This window comes from Equus przewalskii, chromosome 6 (assembly GCF_037783145.1).
Source record: "Equus przewalskii isolate Varuska chromosome 6, EquPr2, whole genome shotgun sequence".
NCBI classification, from domain to species: domain Eukaryota; kingdom Metazoa; phylum Chordata; class Mammalia; order Perissodactyla; family Equidae; genus Equus; species Equus przewalskii.
Window position 1 is genome coordinate 31,151,939 of NC_091836.1, and position 26,626 is coordinate 31,178,564.

Genomic DNA, 26,626 nt, shown 5'->3' on the forward strand with positions numbered 1-26,626 from the left:
TTTTAATTACGTAGACATCATTGCTCCTCATGTGAGAGATGCAGTATTAATGAGAGGTCTTGGGTTACAGCTGGGTCAGAGGCAATCAGTATACTCATTTGGACACCCCCAGCCTGGCTTCTGTGGGTTAAAGTCAAAGAGGGCAGAGTGGAAGTCTGTGGACCATCAGTTCTCTTGCATTAATGGCTCATAAAACATGGGCGATGTCCTGAGTGTTAATTCTGGGAAAAGTAATTTAAAGGGTCTCGTGAGTATCTGATGATCGGGGTGCTCCAACTCTTGTATACCACAGGGGCTGACTTAAAAGACCTTTAATGGCCCCTTCTCATTTTTTTAATTCATTGGACATATGTGGACCTCTCTGGCTAACAATTTAGTTTTTTTCTCTCTTCCAAACTTTATGAAAGACTGTTGTGTTTATGTTCCGCTTCTGCTTCCTTGCCCTCTTTCGCTCTTTGACTACCGCCAGTTGATGGAAGCAGCATTGCACCATGGCTGAGAATGGACTCTGGAGTCAGAATGTTGGGAGATGAGTCCTGGTTTCTCTATCTACCATCTAGGTGATCTGGAAAATTATTTAATCTCTGAGATATCTCAATTTCCTTATCTGTAAAGTTGCATTGATGCAAAGATTAATTGAGGAAATTACCTATTAAATGTATAAAAACTGTGTCTGGCTCATAGAATGTTCTGAGTGCTTTTAGCCATTTTATTATTACTGCATAACCTGAGGGCAGGGATGGTGTCTTACTCATCTGAGCTGCTTTTTGCTCATCACTATAGTAATATATCATTGAGCATCCAGTCAGGAGATAGAAACCACACTAGTAAATTGAACGGGAAAGATTTAATATTAAGAATCGTTAACAAGTAAAAAGGTACAGAGGACTCTGAAGAATTCAGGAGTAGCAGATAGATGTAAGAAGAAGCCACTACCTGTAAGATTGAGGCAGAGCGCTCAGTGAAGGAACGAACTGCTAGGGGTGCCCCCTGTGCAAGGCTAAGATGCAGAGGTCGTTGGAGAGGATGTGGCTCAGTAGGTTCCTGAGGTGCTGCAGGCTGGAGCAGATAAACTGGAAACTCACTGCTGTGGGGTGCCAGTGAGACTCACTGGGAAGCTGGCGAAATGTTCACAAGGTGCAGCTGCAGCATCACAAGGTGGGGCGAAGAAGGGTGGATTTGGAGCTGAGGGGCAGTAAATGGGCAACTGGCCTAAGGAGGAGCAATGGAACTTACTTTGCAGGGTTGTTTTGAGAGTTAAATGCAATATTGTGCTGGTAACCGGTTATGATTAAATGCAGTAACCTTTGAAGTGCCTTTTACTTAGTAGATGTTATTTCTGGAGGTAGCATGGTGAGGTGTGGACATCGATTTGAGAAATACCTGCGTGACCTTGGGTAAGGGTAGGCTTCTATACTCAGTTTCCTCATCTGTTTGATTAAATAAAAGTTGTGTAAGTAACTAAAATATGTACCTAGCTCGTGGTAGATTCTCAGTAGATGTTAGATCTCTGTTCCTTTTCCTTCTTTCACTTACCCCACACACTTCAGGAAGCTCCTTGGTGTTTGTAAAAGCATCTGTGGTTTGGATGATAATAGTAATATAATCAGGTTTACTTTTGTCTATCATTCCCCACAATTCAACAAATTCAGATTTAGTTAAAATATTTGAAGTACTTGCTATGTAAAAAGTCTTGTTTTTGTTGGAATGGGAGTATGGTTCAAAGATGTAATAAGACTCTGTCCTTTCTCAGCTCTGTCTGTCATTCTTGGCAACAACAGCTATTAAACGCTTGAGGTGAGCAAGATCCTGTGTAGACACTGACCTTCATTTTACAGAATGGGACTAATTGGTTCACTTGCATTTGCAGATGTACCTTAACTTCTCTTTCTTCCCCCGATTCCTCCAGAGTGCTCTTTAGAAAGTGCTTTTGATTCTGCACAGAACTCCCAGAAACCTCTTTTCCTTTCAAAAATAGAAGCTGATGTCAGTTTTCTGTATCTCTAAGGGAAAGGTTTAATTCAGAAAAAGGTACCTACTTATACCTCAGTTTCCTCAATTCATTTGCAGAAAAGCAGTCTGGGAATTTATGCACCAAGTAGCTGTGAAAATGTGGAGATTGGGCCTGGGGGCCCGAGAAGTTCCATGTGTGGAAGTCCACTTGGCTTTGTTATGGTCACAGGGTGCGCTCTTGGACTCAGCTGGCCTTCTCCCAGTTTGTGCCGTGACTTTCAAGGAGGATGAGGGGAGCAGAGCAAATCTATAAACTCTGTTAGTAAAAAATAGCCCCCTGCCCTCCTGATGACAAGTCAGTAGCACCTGCTTTTCAAACGCAACATAATGGTTAAGAGTGGCAATCTGGATTTCAGATACTGAAATTAACTAATACTCTACTGTTTATTAACTAAATACTATAGGGAAGTTACTAAACCCTGTACCTCTTAGTTTTCTCATCAGAAAAATGGGAGTGATAGATACCTTTTCTAAATGTTGTTGGTAGGATTAAATGAGATCATTCATATCAGAGACTTAGCAAATTGCCTTGCACATAGAAAGTATTTCTGTTTCTGTTTATTACCAGGATAATTTTGGTTTTATGTAGCCCATGTGAGGAGCTTCTAATCATGAAAGAAAGGCTTACGTTTTATAACACAGTAGACATAATCCAGATTCTCTGATTTCTTACTCTGTCACTTTCTTATTATTTATGAGGTACAATTTGGGAGGAGCAGACAAAGGACATTTTGGTGACTGAGGAAATACTGTGCACATACCTTATGTATCTTAAGGAGCTTTTGAGATTTTTCTTAGGTTCAGATTCAGTTGAAGGCTTCTGAATACCTGTCTCACCACTAGAAGATATCTTTCATTGTTTTTTTTAAAAATAGCTCTTTTTTTTTTTTTTTTTTTGAGGAAGATTAGCCCTGAGCTAACATCTCTGCCCATCTTCCTCTACTTCACATGTGGGGCACCTGTCACAGCTTGGCTTGACAAGCAGTGCGTAAGTCCACACCCAGGATCTGAACCCTGGAACACCGAAGCGGAACGTGCATACTTAATTGCTGCACCACTGGGCCAGCCTCTACTGGTTTTGACCAATATCGGTAATAATAATAGTTTTCATTTACTGGACAGATACTTTGTGTCAGACATAGTGAAAAGTTTGTTACATGTATTTACCTCATTTAATACTCACACAATCCAGTAAGATTCTTTTATTTTTGTGATTAAAGATTAAGAAGTCTGAAGCTTAGTGAGGTTAACTTTTCAAAAGTCACAAAATTAGTCATTGAGTGAACCAGCATTTGTCAGGTTTGTCTGATCTGTGACCCTGCCGTTTTAACCCTTAGTATCGGTCTCACCATGAAGATACTAACGATACAGGGCTGTGTAGAGCTGTTTGGGAAGAAAGATGAATCTGTGCATTTTATAGTGGAAAAAGCAAAGCTCCTGAAAAGTTGGCATGATTTTTCCAGAGTCACAAAGTGAGTGGGGAAGCCAGGACTAGGGTGCTGGCTGGTTGACTTCACCAGCCCCTTCGTTTACTGTCTTAATGGAGGACAGGACATTCGGTGCAAAGATATTTACTGACTACCTGTGCCGTACCCAGTACACCTACGTGTTGGAGGAACATGAAAGAAATAGCCTACAATCTTCTTAGGGAGATAAAACCAACAGAGGGAACAACAGAAACTACAATTAACTTCTAACTTGTGTACTATGGTTTATAAAGGCAGGAGTGAAGGAGGTGACCAACTTCTCTTGGGTGCTTTTCCACACCTTTATTTTATTTCATCAGTTTCAACAATGTACTGGAGGCAATACATGTTACTGACTTTTTCAGATGAAGAAACTTGAGTCTGAGGTGGGGGTAGGTGGGAGACTTACTCAGGGTCACTTAGCTTTGAATGCAGGTCTGACTCCGAAGTCCAAGATCTTTTCATGGAGTAACAAAATAGGAGGCAGGTGGGCCCTCCAAAGCAAGAAAGACGTTTCAGAAGAAGCAGAACTGAGCCAGATGAGTAGGGGTGGGTAGAATTGGGGTAGGGCTTGTATCCTAGGGCATTACCAGTACGCTTTTTTTTAAATCAAGATTTTTTTTTGCTGGGGAAGATTTGTCCTGAGCTAACATCTGTTGCCAGTCTCCCTTTTAATATGTGGGTCACCACCACAGCATGGCCACTAACGAGTAGTGTACGTTTATGCTCTGGAACTGAACCTGGGCTGTCAAAGCGGGGTGTACCAAACTTAACTGCTAGACCCCTGGGGCTGGCCCTAGTACAACTTTCTTTGGAGCTGAAATTCTTCTAGGTAACTGAGGTGGGGGCGAAATAGCCCGAACGCAGGTGCTTCCTAGATACCTTGAAGCTGCTGTTCTCTTAACAGGCTGCCAACAGAAACAATCCTGGAAAGGCCTTTCATGATGAGCTTGTAGTGCTTGGCAATTCCAGGATGAGACCTTTTCCCAGCAGTTGCCCAAGAAGTATTAGCTCTCAGCATGAGTCTGGGGAGTAGGACACAGGTGACATCAATGGATTATAATTATTATTCACCTTCAGCATGTATTCCTGTGCAGCTGCAGCAGAAAGACAAAACCCTGTAGGAACATCCAAAGTGCGAGGAAGCATAAGCTCCCTCTTTGCTACTCAAAGTGTGGTCCGTGGAATAGCAGCGTGGGCATCACCTTGGAGTTCATTAGAAAGGTCGACCCCTGGGCCCTCCCCTAGACCCACAACGTCAGAATCTGTGCTTTAACAAGATCCTGAGTTGATTACACTTTGAGAAACAGCGGGCTAACCATCATTGTTGTTTTTGTTGTCTGTTTTGTCCCTGGTTTGGGATTCCACTACCACCCCCTCAGAAGGTGAGGGTGGTTCTCCCCAGATTCACAGTCGTACTTGGTGGGTTAGGTAGCTCATTATCATGGGGGTTTAGAGTCAGGTGATCTGGATTCCCAGCTTAGCCTTTCTTGCCCTGGGACCTTCCACCCGTCCAGGGCTCGGCATCCTTATGTTAGATTTGGTCATAATGAGGCCTATATATAGATGATTGTTGTGGAAATCAAATGAATTAACAGGAGTGAGAGTGCTTTGTAAGCCGTAAGTGACTTTCAAAATAGTCGTTAATATTGTCGTTGGATAGAATACCTCTCATCTGACCCAGCATTCATCTGGGGGCCATTTCAGTACCAATGTTGCATTTCAGTGAAAGGACAGGAGAGAAAATGATTTTCGGAGGTGCAGCTTAGAGTGTGAAAACTCAGATGACCTTGCTTTGTCGTGAATGTAAATGCTTTACTTAAGTGTTGTTTTCTCATCCGTCAGAGTCTGACCTGCTCAGGGAGCAGGTGTCTCGGCTGGCTCCCTTGGAAGTCCGGGAGAGGCTCCCCTGAAGAGGCCCTCAGCCGTTTTCTTTTGCAGATTCTGGTCTCCAATGCTGCCTTCCTCTTTTCCTCTGTTCCCAAAGCTCAGGCAGGGAGAGCAGCTGTCAGCCTTTGAAAGATGCAGGGCTCTATTTTGAGCCAGGCGCCTGTGTTTTGATTTAGTGTCACCTCCTTGATACAGCTTGACCTAATAGGCAACACCTGGGAGATAATTGATGGCAGCAAAGGGAGCAGAATCTCTCGGGAGCATCAGCTTGTGTTTTGTCAGATTTGCGGATGAAGAGGAAATAACGCCCGCAGCCCCAGCGCCTCTGTCCTCCAAGCTGGCATGAATAATTGAGAGCTGGCAAGCTGACTGCACCAAAGAGTTGCATTATGTAAAGCGGCAGGCGGCAGGGTGTGTGCGCGTGTGTGTGTGCGCGCGCGTGTGTGTGTGCGCAAAGAGGGGTGCGTGTCTGAGTGTGCCTGTGCGCGTGCGTGCAGGAGCTGGCGAACAGCTGTCTGTGAGGGAGGCAGAGGCAGAGGGAGAGAGAAAGGGAGCAAGGGTGAGGGAGAGAGGGACTTCTGCACGGCTGCACGACCACACCAAATAACAGCCGCAGAGGGACGTGGGGGCAAAGAAAATAAAGGGGAGTCATGCTTAAAATTCCAGAGCTGTGCGAAACAGCAGAGAAAGGAAGCTCCCCCAGCTTATGAGAACCCTGCCCCCACTTCCTTCCCCCGTTAGAAACTGGGCTGTGGGGTGGTCATGGAGGTGAGTGTCCTCCGGCGTCCTCAGGGCCCCCGATCCCCGCCCCCGCCCCCCACTGCCCAATGCATGAATGAATGAGTTCCTCTCTGCACTGCACTCTACTACCGTTCCTAATGGCTTCCAGGTTAGTGCTAACTCGTGCTGACGCTTGTGTGTGTGTACGTGTCAGTCTATCTTTGTCTCCTCGGGAGATTTTTTGAAGGGGTGGCTATGCCCGGGTCGGGTTGGGGCCCTGGGGGCTGTAGCGAAGACCTCTCTGCCTGGTTGTGTGCTTTTTCCAGCTGGCCCAGGCTGCTCAGAGCTGCTGAGAACACAAACCTTTCAAGGCAGAGTAAATCCGGAGTCCATGTTGTTTGCTTCTGTTCTGTGTTGGGGGATCAGAAAGCAGGCAGTGTGACATCATGCTGCAGAGATGCCACATTCCTTTCCCTCCCTAGCTTTTCTCTCCCCCTTCCTCCCCTCTTTCTTAGCAGCACTGCTTGAGCTGAGCTTTGGAGCACTGAGGGGTGGGTCCAGGTCGGCTGGAGGGAGGGGTTGAGTTGGGGCTGTTAGGGTGCCCTTGGCCAGCAAGACTTACTCAGGGTCCTCTAACTTGGAGAAAGGAGGGCAGAGGATTGAATTAGCGGTGCGTCATGGAGAGCTGGCCCGAGCTTCTGGGGGAGGTGTGGACAGGCCATGTGCTCCTGCTCTCTCCCCACCAGTGTAGCTCTGGGGTGCCCCTGGTGGGGGAGAGGTGACCAGAGCAGTAGTTAGCAAGGGAGGGAGGCAAGCTGGCGGGTTATAAGACAGGCCACCTTCTCAGATATGGACAGAAACTGCTTCTCCCATAGGGAGAGAGCCATGGGACGGATGGACCTGGCTAGTGGAAGGAGAGGGTGAGAGGGGAAGTTGATAGCTCCTGTCTCAGGGAAATAAAGGGATTTGTTTATTCGTTGGCTTAGCCTGCATTTGGCTCAGAGATTTGCCATGTGTTTTCAGAAAATAGACACCCAGTGGCTGGGCCTTCCTCCCCCACACCTCCTTGCATTGTTAGTTATTTGCTTGATTTAGGCAAGTGGAGGGGTAGGGGAGAACTCGGAGCTCTGTCTCCTTGGGGACTCAGCCAAGTGCTCAGCCAGGGCTGCGGAAGGGATTTTTTTTTGCCTCTTTGCCTTCTCTGACACTTGCTAGCAAACTGTGCTTCTGTGGCCACCCCCTCACCCCTCTGCTTCCTGCCTCTCCTCTCTCCCCACAGCTAGCCTTGAGCCGTGGGCACGTTTTTCTCCTTGGCCTTGGATAGTACTCCAGAGTTTAAAGTTTAGGACGAGGGTGGAAAAAGCTGGCCTTGGAAGAAGGGAAGGAGAAAGGGATGTTTTCGGGGGCTGCCTGTGGCAGGACAGTGTCAGGGTCAAGGCTGTGGAAATTAGTACCCCCTTGGGGGAGAACGAAGGAATGGGAGCTTTTAGCATTCTACGTAGAAAAAACTCCCCTGTTTCCTGGCCCTACAAATTTCCTCTGCAGGTGGGAGCAGGCCGGCAGCCCCTTCCCTCAACTTACGGAGTCATCAAGCACAGGTTCCTTGTCTGTGAGACACAGATGCCCTCGTCCCCAACTTGACAGAGGAGAAGCTCATGGAAAAGACCTTTTCAAGGTCATACATTGTTAGACCAGGGACTGGCCAACGGTTTCTGTAAAGGGCCAGAGAGTAAATATTTTAGGCCTTGCTCGCCATGCTGTCTTGGCTGTACCAACTCAACTCTGCTTTGTGCAGCAGAAATGGCCATAGACAATGTATGAACCAATGTGCGTGGCTGGTCCCAATAAAACTTTATTTATGGCCGCTGAAATTTTCATTTCATATAATTTTCACGTATCACAAGATACTCTTTTTATTTTTAACCATTTAAAAATGTAAAAACCATTCTTAGCTCGTGGGTTATACAAAAATGGGTGGCAGGCTGGGTTTGCTCCCTAGGTTGTAGTTTGCTGACCCCTGAATTAGACAGTCCTGTTTAGAAGGCCCTGACGATCACCCGAGACCTTCTTGGAAAAGCGTGAAGGGTGCAGGCAGCCTTTGCTATACACGTTTTTGCACACACACACCCTTCTGTTCTTGGTTATGGACGAGACAGGGCTGGATTCAGTTTTCCTAATGAGCTTGGAACCTCACAGTATTGCCATTGGCCAGTCAGCTTATCTGTAAGTCAGGCAAAAAGATTCAAGGAACAAATGTTTGGATTTAGGAGGGAAAACGTTTGCTAAGGACTTGACATCTCCAGATAAGAGAATCTCTAAGGGTTGTGGTTTTGCATCTGGCCTGGAGATATTCATGTAAATGTTCAGAATTGTAGTATAACCTGAGTTGGATGAGAGGTGGGTGGATTCTTCACCATCTCACCGGAACTCGGGTTTGTCTGGTTGGGGAAAGGAGTGGGGGGTGTTCCTTATGGGCATCTGCACGTATATGTTACACATGCATGCACTCTCCTTATCCTGCAGGCTGTAGCCAGAGACTCATAAGAGAGTAGTGACTAATTCCAGATTCCCCTGATTCAGAAGATGACTCCAAAAATATATGTTTGCTCTGATTTCCGAAGCACATGGGGCGACGGCTCTGCTCTATTCTGAGCTTATCGGAGTGCTTCTCTTGCAGTATGACATCCATTTCTGGGCTCCACAGTTTAAGGGGGATTGAGATGAACTGGAATTCATTCGGAGGAGAGTGAACCCAATGGCTGAGGGATCCATAGCCACGCTCTGTGAGGGATGGCTGGAGGGACCAGCAAGTCTGGAGGAGAAAAGACTGAGGGAGCATGAGAGCCATGTTCAAATTGCATGTGGAAGAGGAATCAGATTTATTCTATGGCTGCCAAGTGAATAGCAGTAGGACCTTTGGTAGGAAACCACAGGAAACAGTTGGCGCTTAAAATAAAGAGTTGCCCAAAGGTGAAATGAGTTACGTCATCAATAAAATACTTCTCTGTCACTTGAGGTATAATCTAAACAAAGGTTTGGTGGAGATGATGTAGGGGAAATGATTTTTAACTTCTGAAAATAGGTTTGAGGAGTTAGAATCATTCCACTGAAAGAAAGAGGGTAGGAACAGAAGACAGGTGATAGCTAATGAGCTGACCTCATGTCTGGGAAAGGTGGAATAGAAGAAAATGGTGTTAAGTGCATCATAGCAGATTTTTGTTGCAATCACGACGAACTTCCTGATGGTAGCAGGCGACATTGAGAAGGGTCACAAAGGGAAGTCCTGGAATTTGGTACCCTGCATCTACTTTAAATTAGGAGAAAGCCTCTCTTGGGTGAGTTGGTATCTGCCTGCAGCCAGGCAGATGGTCTGACCTCTTCCCGTCTTCTTTGTTCTAAAATTTCTGTGATTTTAGCATAATGGGTATTCTTGGGTCTGTTTCTCTTTGATCTCTAGCAGAAGGTAAGTACGGACTGGGTTTGAATCCCTAGGGGTCAGGAAGGGATTAACCATACACTTGGCTCTAACCACAAGGTTAGGGAGGAGTGACAAGAGGGGCCCGGTGCACCAAATGCTGTCATTTCGTCTCATCCACATACGCCCTGCACACGCTGACTGCCTAGCTAGGAGCCTTCTTCTGACCTCTGGTGCCTGAGGTGGTGTGGCCCTGACCAGAGGGAAAGCTGGGGATGCTAAATTAACTTGGGGCCCAGACTGCCTGGCTCTCATTTCTGGACCTTTGCCTAATTTAGATCTGAGTCCCTCTGTCTCAGAGAAGCTACTGCTCTCAGTAGTTCACGATGAATCCTTTATATGCTCTTTGTCATCCTTGAGTCTTTGTGGAGATTCGGTGGCATCCACACTCATTCTTCTTGCGTAGTTTGCCCCCAGATCACACTCAGGGAAGGGGCTGAGTCAGGACTGCCTGGCTCCCTTCACAGGTCATAACGGGAGATGTTTTGACTGAATCCAAGTAGCTCTTACTGCATGCTGTTACTTAATGACATGTCTGCATCTCCCACTAGATTGTGGTGAGTTCCTTAGCAGTAAAGCCTGTGTCCCTAATGTTTAGAACATTACCTGCCTGGCACGGAGCCTGGTCTCTTCAACTGTTTGTGGCGTAGGTGGATGGAGGATCCTGCGCAAGTTCTTTTCAGTTTCAGTAGCCTCATTTCTCTTGCTGAGGATGGGGGAGAGGCCCTTGATGAGCAAACTTAGAAGCTGGAAGTTCATTCAGTTGAACTCCACCCTGCCTTGTTCCAGTGGTTTGTGGCCTCCCAGTGGACTGGAAATCTCTTTCTAGGATGGAGCTTCCTGGGATAGCTTAGCACCTTTTCTCCTTTCACAAGGTCCCATTCTCCTGGATGGTGAGGCTTCTGAAATACTTTGGGTGGGATCGTACTTAAATTTGCCTGAGACTGATAGTAGTCAAGTTTAAAAATATTAAGTCCCTACTGTGTACCCAATATTGTGCTAAATACTGTGTATCCAATCTTTGCGTATCTACAGAGAACCGTGACACAGTCGCTGCCCCATGGGGCCCTCAGGATGAATAAGTATCACAAAGTTGGAGGCACATAGTGGGTGCTCAATAAATGCTTGTTTAATGACATCGAGTCAGCAAGGTTAGCTTAATTTTGAAAGACTGAAACGTAGAGACAGCTGGATGGATAACGATCACGAGAATCATGGAGAAACAAGGACCATGGCATTTAAAAATCCCTTTAGAGCTTTCCACACATGTATGAGGCCACCTGGTGAGCCCTTTTCTCTCATTGGAAATCAGAAGCAGGGGCTGGATGGCTGTGGTCAGGGCCTTGCAGAGGGGATTCCTGCATCCGGTGGGAGGTTGGCTCACATGACCACTGAGGCCCCTTCCAAACTACAGACTGTTATTGTAGATCAGTTCAGCTAATACTGCCTGTGGACCCAGCAGGACGGTCTCTCAAACGTTAGGCATTTGTCCCATCGTGAAAAATCTCAGGGAAAGGAAATTGTACAACATGAGTTAGTTCCTGTGTTTCATTTCAGGGTCTTCTGCTTCATAGAAGTCTTTATCCTCCCAGCCCCGTGGAAGGAGGGACCACCTGAAGATTGAATAGCAGCAGTCTGTATCGCCATCCCTTGTCTTTGCCATGTGGGAAGGATGGAAGTTAGAAACAGGATTCAGTGTCTTAACTGGGAATTTGCTTTCTACTTCTAACACTTTTTTTTGCTTGTTGAGCAGTTATAGGATGCCCTTTACTTTGGGGATGCACTATCTAATTAGATTATTTTGTTTGTTTTAAGATTCTGCCTCTCACCCTAGTAAGGTAGGTTTTGATTGTTCAATAGACAAGGAACACAGGTACACAGAAGGATAAAGTGATTTTTTTTCTCAAGGACATGAACCAGTTCGGAATTTAAACTCAGACATTTACACTGATGTCTAGACAAAGTGACCAAGCCAGCAAAGAGTCTGGAAGTGATGTCATATTATAGTTTTCATGGATCCAAAAGTCAGAATAAGAACCAATGGGCTGGTGTTAGAAGAAAGCAGATTTGGTTCAGGCTTAAGAAAGAAATAGCTAACAGAGTGGCTGAACAGTGGAATGAGCAGCTTTTTTTTTTTTCACCCACTTCCCACCCATGGTTTTTTCTTTTTTTGTCTCCCCAAGTCTCAGTATATAGTTGTAGGTCATTCTAGTTCTTTTATGCAGGACGCTGCCACAGTGTGGCTTGATGAGCGGTACTAGGTCCGCGCCCAGGATCTGGACCGGTGAACTCCGGGCTGCCAAAGTGGAGTGCGCAAACGTAACCACTGAGCCACAGGGTTGGCCCTGAATGATCATCTTTCAAAAGAGCTCGTTGCTTTTCATGCAATACGTATCTGTGATCCCAGTGTGTGTCATTGTCCTAGAGACTTTGGGGAGCCACGTAGTAGACGAGGCCCCAGCCCCTGTGGAGCATTCAATCTAGTGATGGACAACTCAATAGCAACAAAAAACAAGACAGTTTCAGCTCCTTATAAGTACCTTGAAGGGGGAAAATGGCATTATATGATAATGATTGCCTGGGGACAGAGAGGCCACTTGAGATGGAGTGGTCCTTCAAGACAGGCTGCCCTGGGGAGGTGACGTTTGAGCTTTGATCTGAATGTTGAAAAGGAACCAAAATTCAAAACTCTGAAGTAAGAGTTCCAGGCAGAGGGATGAGCAAGTGCAAATATCCTGGGGCAGGGGTGAACTTGGTATGTTCAAGGAACAGAAAGGCCAGAAAAGAGTGAGGGAGAAAGTGGTACAAGATGAAATTGAGGAAACAGTTCCGTTAGTTCAGATTCTTGGAGTTGGATCTCAAGTCATTAAGTACATCTCTTAGGGGATAGAACCTCTTCCTCTAGAAGGTTAGGACAAGGATGCAGAGTGGATTGGTACAGCCTGTGAGCCCTTTGGGTAAAACAGTTCATGTCTGACTTCTGACGCTGGTTCTGTGGCATCATCAGAGTTTTCAAAGATTGTCATAATTTGTTCCTGTTCAAAATGTCCTTAGAGATAACAGGAGCTCTGGTTTTTCCCTCAGCTCTGGCAGGACCCAAACAAACTTATTTTGTTTTTGCAGGAAGGGGGAAAAGTGGGTCAGGCTGTTTTGGCATTTCAGGCATGGAGTCCTGGTTCTATTGCAGGCCCTGGTCTCCATGGAAATGAAAAATAGTGTTTGTCATGCCTGTTCCTGAATTGAGTTCCAAACTCTGGGCTGAACAGAAGCTGCAGGAAGGCCAGGGAGTGGGGGAGAGGGATGGATGGAGGCTTCAGCCATTGTGATGAAGGATCTCTTCTCTTTGGCTGAGCAGAATAGAGGAGCAGCCTTTGCTCAGTCTCGGCCCTCTCTCTACCCATCACCTCTCTGGATTGAGAACACCAGCGGAAGGGTAACTGAAGGCCTGCTTTTCTTTGCTTGGCCCCAAAGACTGTCCATGGACCTTGCCGTTATGTTAATTGTCAGTTAATAAATTCATCACCAACTGAAGTCACTGCTAGGACTGGCCCCCACAACAAGGAATTCCTTCCAGGCTTAAGGAGATCACTAATGAGAATGTATCTAGGTATTAGTCAGCTGGCTGCAAATGTTTTGGATGGGTTCTGCCACCTTCCATTCCCCTTGTGAGAGTTAAAAAAAATTTTTTTTAACTTTCCATAAATACTTGAACAAGATAGAGAAGGAGGGTTGGGTAGGTGGAGCTTGTTTGCCATAGGAAGTACCCCGAATTATCTACTCTGTATCTACAGAGAATGGGGACCAGTCAGGGACAGAATGCAGAGAGAGGACAGGGCCTGAGCCAGTGTGGACCCTGTGAGCCGATGTTTAGATGACCAGTGGCTAGTTAATGAGTCTGGAGCATTGTCAGGCTTCTATTTCTAAGGTATCTCTGCCAGTGGTCTGAGCTGGCAGCAGATTAGTTCCACCTTCTTGGTTCCAAAGTTCAGACAGAGCCTGTCCATGCACACCTTGTATACTTTACCCAGGGGCCCAACCTGGAAGGCCCCCAGGGAATTTCAGCAAGACACTCAAACAGATGAGAGAGAACAAGATGTTCATCTCTGTTGGAATCTTGCTCTTGTAGCAGTTCAGGGAGGCCCATTCTGTGTCAGCCTCTGCAGTTGGCATTGTACGAACTGTGACAGGAAAGAAAGACATTATCCCGGGAGCCCTCTCCTGTCCAGCCCCTTGCTGAAATGCAGCGTGTTGCTACATCCAGGCCAAAGTGTGGCCTGCTGGGACCAGGCTGTGGCTCAGCTGGAGCATAAGTTGGTGAGAGAACCTCTACGCCATTAAACAACAACAATAACAAAACATCTCTGCTAGATAACATCTCTCCTAGAAGCTGTCCGGCCCCTTTCTTCAACCAGGAAACCACAGTTTGACACAAAAGGCACAGCTGGCTTCCTCCCTTAGAGAAGGAATTGAATTCGATGGCAGAGTTGTTGCCAGGTTTAGATTCCAAGTGATAGGCCCACAAAGAGGGGGTTCCACGCATGGTCATGGGGAGCTTCTCTTAGGGGGAAGCAAGGGTACATTTCTCATCCTTTCAAACCTCCACCCCATCCAGTGTCCTAACAAGTGTGGGTGAAAAAGCCATTGAGACTTGCACTGTTGAACACCCTGGGTCTGGGTGGTGAGGTGACCAACTGATTGTTCACCCCGTGGTGGACAGTCATGTCGTTGCTCTGGACCTGTGCTTCCCATCCATAACAGTGAGAGGATTGGACTGCTTGAGCCCTTTCTCTGCACCAGTCATCCCATGGCGACCTGAGACTGCGTTTTTATTTTCATGGATAAAGGGAGCCAAGACAGGAGCTCCAGGATGTTATGATAAGGAGTGAAATAAGCCTGGGAAGATTTTTTTCCAAGTGACTTGGTATTTTGCTCTCTGAGGAGGGTCCAAGGGGAATTTGGGGCCCTGCTGGGATTTGTGGATTTGGGCCATTCCCAGATACCTTGCTGTGGTTTTATGAGGGTACAGAGACACTGTTAAGTGACAAGCAGGAATAAAGAGAGGAACTGAAAAACAACTACCTTCAGGGAGTCCTAGTAAGCTCTGCATTTGGAACAAGTTTAGGTGGACAGACCTAATAGAGGCATTTGCAGGCAACATGTAAATTTCATGCTAATGTTATGCAAATACACCTGTGGTCTTCCTATCTCAGACACTTAAGCATGTGCTAGGGGGAAATTCAAAGTGGAGCTGGCTAATTTGCATGGATATTTGCAGTGCTATTTTAAAGAAGTGAGGAGGATTATTGATGAAACTTTGGAATTGGCATGGGAAGGAAGGTATGTAGCTAGATAACAGAATAATTGTCTGTTAGGAATTAGGGACCACTAGATATCAGAATCAGCTTTAACCAGATGCTACCAAAGGCAAGGAGGGGTGAGGTGCTTGTAACACGGCTGTGGGCGTAAGCTCTAATGGTGATTATTGGGCTCCTATACCAAAAGAAGATGACATTGTCCTGTCAGCTACTGAGCCATAGCCTTACCTTGAGAATCATACCCTCATGCCCACTCCCCATCAGCTCGACTTCAGGTTCTTCTCCATTGGCAGTTCTCATGACAAGCTCAACTGACTTACCATTCCAGCGAGTCCACCCACCAGGTAGACAGTGAACAGCTGATACACTCAAAAAGTTGTAAGCAGGTTTCTGTTATCTGGGGCAGATTCATCACTTACCCCTTGATACTTAGAAGATTAGTCCTTGGGAGCAGTGGTTCTGAAATTTTAGAGTGTGTCAGAATCAGCTATGGTGTTTGTTTTAAGTACAGATTCGTAAGACCATCTGCTGGAAATTTTCACTTGTTGAATGGGGGTGAGGCTGGCATTCTGTACCGTAAGTCACCCCGGGTGGATCTGGTCCCCACTATAGAAAGTAATGCTTGGGAGCATTTAAAGCATGTCCACACAACCCTCTGAGAAAGAGGCCAAGGATGTTTATTCCACATTTTACAGAGAGGAACAAAAGCCTTCTTAATAATAATCGATAATAATAGCATTTATTATGTGTCAAGCACTGCACTAAATATTTTATTTCTGTTGATTCATTTAACAGAACAGTTCTATGGGGTAGGTATTAGTATCTCTCATTTGTCCGATGGTAAAAATGAGGCTTAGAGGCCAGGGTCACACAGCAAGTGGCAGAGCTGGGACTCAGCCCTGAGCCTGCTGACACCACAGACTGACGATGAATCCTGACCCTGCAAGGCCCAAGCAGGCCCTCAGCAAACAAGTGTTTCATTTGAAACTGGCTTTCTAAGTTTCTAACTAAATGCTCTTCCTTTAGGTTGGAATGTCTGGAATGTATCAGACGATCTTAACGAAATTACTGGTGCCACGGCACTGAAACTACTTAGCCGCACATCTGATCGTCCAAGTCGTGGCAGGGTTGGGCTTAGAGGAGACAAGAGAGTGGACGTGGAGTGTCCAGGTTGGGGGAGGAGGGTGGGAATGTGACTGGGAATGAGCCAGGGCGGTGGGACACACCGTGGCGAGAGAGACGGAGAGGAGCTGCGACAGTCTGAGCAGGTGGAGGCGCAGGGGTGCAGAGTGACAGGTACACATTTTGCAACCTCTAGGGCAGAAATTATTAATTTCTCTGGAGGCCAGCAAGTTAACTCGAACAAGGAACACTGGAGTACCAGCTAACTACTCTGCTCTGCTCAGGGTTCTAAAAAGAATTGGGGTGGCTGATCAGGGAGCTAGCTTGCTGACAAAATCTACCTGTGCCTGCAGGACCACATTGGGTATAAGGATGGGGGGAAAAAAGGCCAAGCAAAGTAGTGTGATGGCTCCCATGTCTTGAGTGTAAGTGGGAGATGCTGCAAAGAGAGACACTGCAGAAAGCCCAAAGATCCTTTCTCCTCTTTCCATATGTCCCTCTTTCTCAAGGATGTCAGCTAGATCTAAGTGTAGGAAGTAGGATCAAACTGTAGCATGAGGTGTTGTGGCCAGACTTAAGGAAGCCCTGTTTGTTAGCAAGGTAACCAGGAAAAGAGTGAAATAGTCTTTACTGGATGGAGGTCTTAAAAATAGGAGAGATGGGAAATGAGTGCATGACCTCTGGGCCCCCCTGCAGTTGGCTAAAGGTGGCTGGCTGGTGGGGGTCTCAGTGGACCTATTACTGGGGAGAGTTGATGATTATGGAATCTCTTAAGCATCAGCTCAATCACGTTATGCTTCAATAGCGTGTAATTTCTTGTAATGCTTTGTGTATTCCATATTCTTTTAGGCCTTAATACCTTTGCTCATACTGGGTTTTTTTTGTTTTGTTTTTTCAGGAACACTCTCTTCCCTCCTGTTACCAGGCCCATCGCCTGGCTAACTCTAATACAATTTTCAGAACCCAACTCAAGTCTCAAGTGCATCTCCTCAAGGAAGCCTGTCTCTCAAGTCTGGCTAAGATTCTTTCACTCTTTCCTGTCACACCACTCACTGCTTATAGTACAAGGAGAGGAATCCATGTCCAGGTCTTCCTGACTACAGTGTCCCAAACACAAAGATCCTTTCTTACTCACTAATATGAACTTGAATGCTTAGCACTATGCCAGGTGCTCAGTAAATGTTTGTGGAACAGAAGATTCAGAAAGGAAGTCATATCACCTTGGCCAGGCACTTAACCTCCCTGTTTCTCAGGTTTCTTACATGTGAGGTTACAAGTGGATGCATTAATTCTCAACTCTTGAAGGGGGTCTAACAGCTCCTCCAATACCAGTCTTCCTTCCCTTCCTGTAGCACATCTAAGGCCATCTTTAGCTTTAAAATTCCAAGATTCTGAAATATAATGCAATGTGCTATTATTGATAATGGTGACAGGACCAGATTAATGACACATAGAGTTTATTTGAAAGACACAATACTATAGGTTTTGAGATATATAGGAATGGTTTCGTTTGCTCAGCAGGACATCTAAATCTATAGGATAATGGGGGTGCCTTTTAAAAGAGTTTTAGGAATTGAGCAAGTCTAGCAGCGATTTTGCTGAGTTAGAACCATAGCTCCAAACGTCTCCTCCTGTGTAGTGAAGGATGGTGGCGAGGCTTGTGGGAGGGTAAGGGGGATATTTGGGCTTAGTCTCGATGTGTAATAGTCAGTCGGTTGGGTGATTGGAGGGGAACTTGCCATTTCAGAGCCAGGAGGAGTGATCAGAAGTGGAGGAGTGAGAGGGCGTGGCACAGGATCTGTAAATAGGCCCCGATGGCTGAGGCAGAGGGTGTGCTGGGAAGAGGAGCCAAAGGTGGAGGCTTCACAGGTAGCTTGAGTAAGATAATTGAGGAAATCTATACCATGGTTTGGGGTTCAGACTTTATCTAAGGGGATAGGAAACCATAGGGGGGTTTAACCAAGGGAGAGGAAGGTCAAAAATGACAGGTTTACTTTATAGAAAGTTCATTTTGCTAGCAAAATAGAGAATGGCTTGAAGACTGGAGTCAGGAAATTGATTCCTTCTTTCTTTCCATCCACCTAGCTACCCAGTCATCCTTCTCTTCATCCGTCCTTCCATCTGTTCACCCAGCAAACAAACATTACTGAATGCTTGGTTCTGAGGACAGGCTCTTTTAAATCAGATAGGCGTGCGTTTCAAACCCTGTCCTGCCACTTACCCATCTGTCTGACTTTGGGCAAATTACTTAATCTGTCAGTAATTCAATTTCACCTGAAAAGTAGGACTAATAGTAATGTCCACTAATACTTCATAGGTCAGTTGGGGAGATTAAATGAGATAATGCTTGATAAATGCTTGGCACTGTGCCAGTAACTCATAAATATTCATAAGCTTTTACCTATTTTTATTAATATTAGCAGATTGGAGGTACGGATTTGGGAGCTGTCATGACACTGTGGGATTGTTAAAGCCATGGATATGAAGACCTTCACTAGAATGAGATTCAGTTCAGCAGACATTTACTGAACACAAACTACTTACAGGGCGTCATGTTGGGCAATGTGGGAGGTGCCAAGGTGTGTGCTTCCAGGAGTATGTCGGCCTTAATTTTGATACTGGGCAGAGTGTGTTAAATGCTTTAGTCAGTTCATTGGTGGAGATTTAGAAAAATGTTTTGGAGAAGGTAGAGTTTGAGATGGACCTTAAAGGATGAACAGGACTACAGGAGGTAGATATGGAGGGAGACGGCTCTTCCTGCGCAAGTCGTGAGTGGTATGGGAGTCAGGAGGCAGGAGAATGAGACTGCTTATTAAGAAAGCCAGGGGAAGATCAGTAGGACTAGAATATGGGAGCTCTTTAAGAGAGTTTAAGGAGCAATAAGGTGTTGAAATATAAAGTGTCAAATTATTTTCAATAGAGAACTTTGAATTCCAGTCTGAGGATTTTGAACTTTAATGTGAATGCTAGTAGTGGGCAGATAGGTAACATGAGGCTTGTATTGAGAAAGATTAAATGACAGGTTTGAATGAGTATGAAGAGGAAAAGGAGACAGAGGAGACCACTTAGAAGGCTATTGGAAGAGTCTAGGCAAGAGGCATTGAGAACCTGATCCAGGGCCTGACGATGGAAAGGAAGGATGGGTTAAGGAGCTTTAGGGAAATAGAATTGATGGGATTCAGTGACTCACTTTTTGTGCGGTGAGATGGAAGAGCTGGGTTTGCAGCCCGAAAGTCTGGGAAATGATAATGCCGTTGAGAACCGGCAGTAGTGGGAGGAGGTTTGGGAGGAAAGATGGCAGGCTTGGTTTTGAGTCTGAGGTGCTTGTGACACATCTATTCGGAGGAAATGTCCACCTGGCAGCAGATTGTTGGGCTGAAGCTGGAAAATGTGATCAGGGCCAGGAGCAGGTGGAGGAGTCAGTCCTCTGCTTCAAGGCATAGTTGAAGTCATAGAAAGCAGGAGATGGCTTGGGTGGTGAGGGACTCACCTCTGGGGAAGGACTCAATTTCTGGTAGAGGAGCAAGAGAGCAGCCAGTAGCCAAGGCAGGAAGAGGAATGGAAGAGAAGCTGTGTGTCATCAGGGAGAGGAGGAGAGATTTTCAAGAATCAGATGATCAACAGCTTTGTAAGCACAGAGTTTAAAGTGGCAAATAACAATGTAAGTTGTTTATTGACAATTATTGTTAGTATTATAAGTGTTGAAAGCAGAATTTTAGGTATCCTTGGGTGACATGTAGGGTCAGCTGATGTGGGGCCACTCAACGATGAGGGAATCTCATGGACATTTTGGTCGTTGAGTGAGATTCATGTGGTTTTGGGTAGTCGGAGTGAGTCTCCTCCAGGTTAGAATTTTTACCCGCTCCTTGGCTTGAGTCCCTCAACAGCCATTTATCAGCGGGAACTCAGAGTTTGAGGAAGGGTAAAGGATCTCCTTTCCATTCCCGAGTCTGGAATCGCCATGTGTGAAGATGTCCCTTATCTAAGAAAGACAGTTGCCAAGCTGTGGGTTCCCTGTGTCTGAGATGGACCTGTGCTCAGTGTTGTCCACACTCTAGCACTTCTCCCAGCAAACTAGTTGAGGTTAGGGGTAGAGTTCCCGGCTGTTCTTCTGGCAAATGAATCCCAGAAGACAGTTTACACCTTGGAGTACTTGGCTGTGGGTTGAAATTGGCCCATGAGAAAGGAGGGCTACCCCAGAAACGTGAGCATCTGAGCCTGCTCTGCAGGAGCTTCTGGAGGCTTCCCCCCAACTCGCCCCAGGACGTGCCTGAGGATGTGCTTGCCTCCATTCTAAGGCTCGGCTTTTCCGACTGAGGAAAAGGAACGTAATTTCCTTTCTGCGAGGTTTGTAGTAGTGACTGAGTATAGAGAGCCACAGGATGAGGATGTTGCGGATGAGGGGAGAACTTGAAGTGCCTCTTTTTTTAAATCACAGTTATTGTTAGTATTCTAAGGGAATTTCTAAGTTTAAATTCTGTTTGGGAATAAAGCAAAACGTTGGGCCTTACGTGTCTCCATAAATCCTCTGGCCACATTTGTTGTCCTTTCCTCTGGTCGGCTTTGTTCCTTTTCTCCATCAGTTTCCTTCTAGAAGTTAGAGCACCACCTTCGCCCCCTCTGCCCTCCTCCCCACACTTCCTGGTTTGGGCTTTTGGGCTTCCTTCCATTTCTCTCTGCTAAGGATCCTCAGTGGAAGGTTCTGCTGAAAGGGGCATGGTTTTCATTGCAAATGGTCCAGTGGGGCATCTGAGGTTGCAGCTGGAGCTTCATGCAAATGGCAGTGTTCCCAACCCTGCACTCCACTTGCTTAGGGCAGGCTGAGATGATGTGGCCCTTATAGCCTCGGATCCGGGCTGTTCCCAAAGCCTGACCCTGCTCTCTGACTGTTGAGTGGGTGAGAGGGACCCTCGGCTTTTCACTCCCTCCCCTTGTGCTTCTTTGGCTTTCTAGTCTTACACTCGCTTTCCTTCCCTTTTCTCCTGTCTCTTTTCTACTTGACCTTTTCCTTTTCCATCTCTTTCTCTAACACCTGTTAGAACTTAACTGCATTTAATTTTCCTCTCCTCTTTCTTTCTTCTTCTCTTCTCCTTCTATTCCATTAAGAACACAAGCTAAATATCCAGTAGTAAGTATTTATACAGCTTATAAGCCTTGGTGTAAGTGAATTTGGTTCTGTGGATGTACAGGGTACCTCTTGGAAATGAATTTGGGGGTGGGGGTGGGGAATGGAATGTGAGAACTTCTGTGTTCACCTTTGTCCTGGGCAGGGGGAGCAGGAACCAATATGACTTACAAAGAAATAGGATGGTGTGGATGAGTTACAAGTTAGAACACCCAAATTTTGTTTCTGAGCCCTCTGCCATCAGAGGACACTTAGCTTCTCTTTGCCAAACATAAGTCTTCGTTTTTAAAATAGGGATTATGGGTCTTGTCACTGCTGCCTCGGGGGAGTGATTTAAGAACCCTATGAAATAATACGTATGTGATGCTTTGAAAAGTAGGATTATTATTGTTATTTTTATGGACAAATATCTCAAAAAAAAAAAAGTAGAACCTGGATTTGCAGCACATATAAAATGAGCTGATAGTATTGGATGATCTCTAATGAGTCTTTCAGCTCTCAAATTCTGTTTTTCCTAGACAGTTCTTGGCATATAATAGGGGTTCTGACGGTATTTGGATGAATGGATGGACAGATGGATATCTAAATGTCTAATTGCCCTCCTTACTATTTCCCTTTCACATTGGCACCACCGCCCTCTCCTGGCCAGCAGCAGTATTACGGGGCAGTAGGTCCCTAGTTGGGCCAGTTTCTCCCTAGCCCCTAACCCTGGCTCCCTGAGCTGCCTCCTTGGGACCCATCTTCGGCCTTCAATCACTGACAGCTTATCTTTCCTGCTCCTCCCTTTTCCCACCCTACCCGCTGTCTCCATCTGCCCCTGCAGCACTGCCAGTAACTCAAACCGCAGCACGCCGGCCTGCTCCCCCATCCTCCGGAAGCGGTCTCGCTCACCAACCCCACAGAACCCAGACGGAGACACCATGGTGGAGAAGGGCTCAGATCACTCCTCGGACAAGTCCCCGTCCACACCGGAGCAGGGTGTGCAGCGCAGCTGCTCTTCACAGTCTGGCCGGAGTGGGGGCAAAAATTCCAAGGTGAGATGGACACCCCCCCTCCCCCAGGGACTCTGTACCTCCTTGTTAGCTGGCTGCAGGGATGCTGGTGTTGAGGGGATGGTGAAGTAGGGAACCCCTTCCTTGAGGGACTTGGTGTGATTGACTAGCCCTAGAGACCCAGAGATAGTCATTATTCAGTGAGGCGAGGGTGGGGCAGGAAGGAGAGACCCTAGTTATGTTTTAACTGCTCAGGTAAGCACTCAGAGAGGGCCCCGGTGCCAATAGGATGATTCCACAAAGACTAGTATCTCCCTTTAGGAGTCCAGGAGCATCCATCACAGACCTCAAGATGTGCAGGAGGAGTGCTCTGGGGATCAGGAGGGGTCATCTGTTTAGCCCTACTTCCTTTTTCAAATTTGGGGTAAAGGGAGCATTATTGCGGGACAACTCTGGTGCCAGGAAGAGAGTCCTCATGGAATGTTGCAGAATGCTGTTTTTAACCTCCGCCCTGGGCATCACCCTGCCTTACCTTCAGTACTAACCCACTTGGTACTCGTCTGGCCAAGAGGACGGTGACAGGGCCTCTCCATCCCTCCCAAGTGTGTTGGCACCTCCACCGAAGCACTGGGCCTTTGCCTCGGGATAGGCATAAGCTAAGCCCTGGGGGTCTCAGGCTAGTTACGGTTCCCCAGAGATTTTCTTCTCCCAGGCCCAGTCCTTTGGGAAGCAGGAGATGTCTTTGTCTAGGTGCTCCTTCAGAAAGCTTCCCTTTTTCTGCTGTACTCAGGCCCTGGGTGGGGGGAGTCAGGGATCCCTGGGAGACATGGGAGCTGGCTTCCTGTCTGAACTTGTCGTTTGATTTCTTGTTCTTCCTCTTCTTCCCCACCATTTCCCAAATACCTTCTTTGCATGCATGGTCTTAGTCTCACAAGCGCCTCTCAAAAGTAAGCCATCTTTTGTCTCTGTGTCTTTGGTCTCCCCTCCGGTGTTGAATTGTCTGTAGTGCTCCGCACCCCTCCCTCTGCCCCCGCCCATTTTGGCCCATGTGTCTTGCTTGGTCCCTTTCCCAGAAGGGCCGGCCCCACTGCCCCTGGCAGGCTGGCTTGAAGTCACTGAGGGACCATTCCCACTGCACCCCAAGTTGGAGAACAGACCCATCCCCCGTCCCCCCATGCCTCTGCCTGCTCCCCATACACTGCCTCGGTCTGGGAATCTGTTCCCTCCTTACATGGTGCCTTCTAGAAGCAGAGTCCTGCCAGGGCTTAGTTCCTTTCTTTGGGGAAGGGAGGCCCCATTCAGTTGGGCTACAGGGCCTGATACCACCTTACAGCTGCTTTGGTGGGTGATTCCTGATTGCCCAGGTGAATTGATTGAGCGTCACGAGTTCCCATAGGTGGGTTCCCTGGTGTGGTAGAGTGACCTCAGGAGCTCTCGCTGGCCCGCTCCTTCCCTCTGCCTGCCCGCCCAGAGCTCCTCAGCCTGAGCACCACTTCTGCTCCCACCCACTGCCCAGCCCGGGGCTCGGGGTGTCCTTAGGATCCTGGATTATGATCAGAGGGGACCTTTTTTCCCCAGAGGGCATGGTGTCAGCACCTGGAGGTTGGTAGACATTGACAGTAGCCTCTGCCAGGCCCTACAGAGATGACACCAGGTCAGGGAGGCTGTGCCAGAGTCAGCCCAGGACCCCAGGATCTCAGAGGCCTGAGGAGAATGTGGAGGGGGCGGAGGGTGAGCACTAGGTATTTTAGAACGAACGGCGGGGCTCAGGAAAAAATAATACACGGGGGAGGGCATGGATGCAGCCTGGAGAAGAGGAAGCTGAGGGATGACTTAATAATAGTCTCAAGCCTCTCTAAGTGTTTTGGGGAGGAGGAGGGTGAACAGCTGTTCTCTTTCCTGAGGGAAGAACAAGAGGCTGCAGGGCTGATCCTGCAGTCTGTGACCTTCAGGCTGAAAGCGCGTCTTGGCTCTGAGGATTTTAGATGGCTTGCTGGCCGTGGACATGGGAGGAGGAACTCTGCCAGAGTGAGGAAGCCACCGGAATTCTCTGAGTTCAGGTGGCCCAGCAGGTGCAGGCATGTCTAGGCTCAGGGTTTTGAGATGACCTCTGTCAGCCCCTCCAGAGCCCCTCATGCCTCTGGCTGGGGAGAAGGGCCGGTGTCGCTGGACGTGGGCATCAGGCTATTCCTTCTCTCTGCTTCTGCCCACGGTCTTTGCACACTTTCCCATCCTGAGGTGAAGCTCTGAGCTTCCTCACCCCCTTATCCCTGTACCTAGCAAGGCGCTCAGTGAGCAGAGCCATACTTATTCATGGCCAGTGGTCACCACTTACAGAGTGCCTCTTTTAGTCGGGTGGTGGGTTGAGGTGAGTACCCAGAAATGAGGATTTTTAAAATCTCCTAAATGGTAGCTTTTCTTTGGGAAACGAGTGTGAAGACAGTTTCCCAGCCCCAGGCAGCATTCAGTTTAGGAAGGGAGATGAGAGACATGCCCACATTATCCACAAACTAACCCTGACTTAGAACCACACGAGTAGCTGAGGCTGTTAGATGAAGTCGGAGGCAGGGCGTGTTTCAGGGGGCAGGAGCACGGAACCAGGCAGGAACTCTGGATTTTGGAGAGGCAAACATGAGGCATTATGAAGGGCCTAAGAGCTGGACATGAATTGAGTTCATCTTGGCCTCCTCCCTTAAGGAGCCAGAGAGGAAGGCGATGGAAGGAGTCTAGGTTTTCTTTCGCTTTGAAGAGCTTGGGTGAGGCAGTGCCTGTCTCCAGCACACATGTGGTCTCAGTTGCCCGGCTTTGGATAGCCGCCTCCCCACCCCGTTCTCTCACCAGCCATGACCACCGCCACCAGCGCTACCGTCCTCTAAGGCAGTTAAAATAGGACTGACTCACGGGGGAGGGGCACCCTACCACCCCAGGTGGAAGCAGTAGCTGCCATGGTCCATCTGGGACATGCGTCTGCAGGACACATGGACTTCAGAAAGAAAATATGAGAGCCACTGTAGGAATTAGGTTCCACACAGGTCAGGGCCTGCACCAGAGAGTGAGGGAAGCTTCAGGGCTGAGGTGAAGAGAGGAGGATGTGCTCTCCTCCCCCGGTGGAACATTGTCTCAGGTTGACCAAATGTATCTGTGGCGAGGGATCTGGTAGCCAGAGCTATTGTCACAGCCAGGCCACCAGGCCAGGTGACCTCATATACTTTACAGGCAAGCTGGAGAGTGCTTTCACTCCTCCTTGGAGCCAGGCCTCACGCACATTGTCTGTCTTCCCCGCTCTGGGCCTCCTTTTTCTCATGTGTTATTATGTAGGGGTTGGACTAGGTTATGAGTAAGGTCCCTGTCCTGTGAATCTGTCACTGTCCTGCTGAAGCTGACCCTTGCTCAGTGCAGCCCTCCCAGAGCTGTGGACTGAAGACATCAAGGCTCATTTCCACTTCCCAGGACCCCTTGAGAGGATGCCACCACCCTGCTGCCACCCTGTAGTGATGGCTTATGGCCACCAGAGGGAGCCAGGGGCCGTTTCCTGCTCCCACCAGCCCCTGAACTGGGACGCGCTGTAGGGCGGTGCCCAATAGCCGGGCAAGTCCTGAGCTTGGCCCTGCATCGTGCCTCCTATGCTGGGTGTGCGCAGTCACCCCGTCTCTGTGGTTCTGTCACGCCTTTTCCCCTTTGACTTTTTCCCTGTTTTTCAATGCTAATTTTTGTGGTTTTTCTTCCCAGTATGACAGACTTCACCTGATCAAAGTAAGAAGTTGTTTTTTTCCCCCTAGTTCCTGCTAAACATAGAGCTGCTCTCATCCCCTCCTCTGCCCCCTACCTTCCATCTTCCAGATTCCCCGAGGCTGTGCACTGGGGAGATGTTTGAGGGACTTGGGTCTGTTTCCAGTGGCCTTGCAATCCTGCAGGCTCTTCTCTTCAGACCTCTTCCAGGAGGCACTGGAAACATCTCCCTCAGTGTCCTGACCTCCACAGCTCTGTCTGTGGGTACTTCTCCTGACCCCCTCCTCCCTCATTACCAAATCCATTGATAACCTGCCAGAATAGCCATCCCCTCCCACCTTAGTTCTGTTCTTTCCATGCCTCTATCCCTCTCTGCACGAGAGGGGCATTTCAGTGAACCCTGAGGGCAGGCAGCCCCTTCAGGACTAGGTCCTGGGAGAGCAGGGCCACGAGGATCAAATTTGCCTCTGAAAGGCTGGTCCAGGTTCAGGGACTCTCCCCACAGTGGGTGTCCTCAGCAGTTACTATGGATTTGGCTGGAGGAGTGGGGCACATTTTTCCCAGTGCCACCCTCAGTGGTGACAGACAAGAAGCTGCCCTGAAATGGCTGGTTACAGGTGAGGTCTCCTCCTGAGGGACAAGACAAAGTCATTGCTCTGGATGGTTATTTCACTTTCTTTTCAGGACTTGAGAGCACATATTCTTACCCGCCTTGACAAAAGAGCAAGTATTACACACAAAGGTACCACACAGCTAGTTAGAGACAGGACACGGGTTTC

At 47.6% G+C, this 26,626-nt stretch overlaps 1 protein-coding gene across 50 annotated transcripts in view; it reads left to right on the forward strand.

The window, feature by feature from the left end:
• Positions 1 to 26,626, forward strand: part of GRAMD1B (GRAM domain containing 1B) — a 227,559-nt gene that overhangs the window by 159,460 nt on the left and 41,473 nt on the right. For 27 of the 50 annotated variants that reach the window (XM_070625090.1, XM_070625089.1, XM_070625088.1 and 24 more), the window contains one exon: positions 21,950 to 22,160. In XM_070625090.1, the coding sequence (XP_070481191.1) occupies positions 21,950 to 22,160 (211 nt within the window). Of the gene's footprint in view, positions 1 to 5,856; positions 6,259 to 11,121; positions 11,198 to 12,801; positions 12,998 to 21,949; positions 22,161 to 23,044; positions 23,066 to 26,626 lie in introns of those variants that run through there. The other 23 variants (XM_070625087.1, XM_070625110.1, XM_070625111.1 and 20 more) reach the window with 9 other exon arrangements.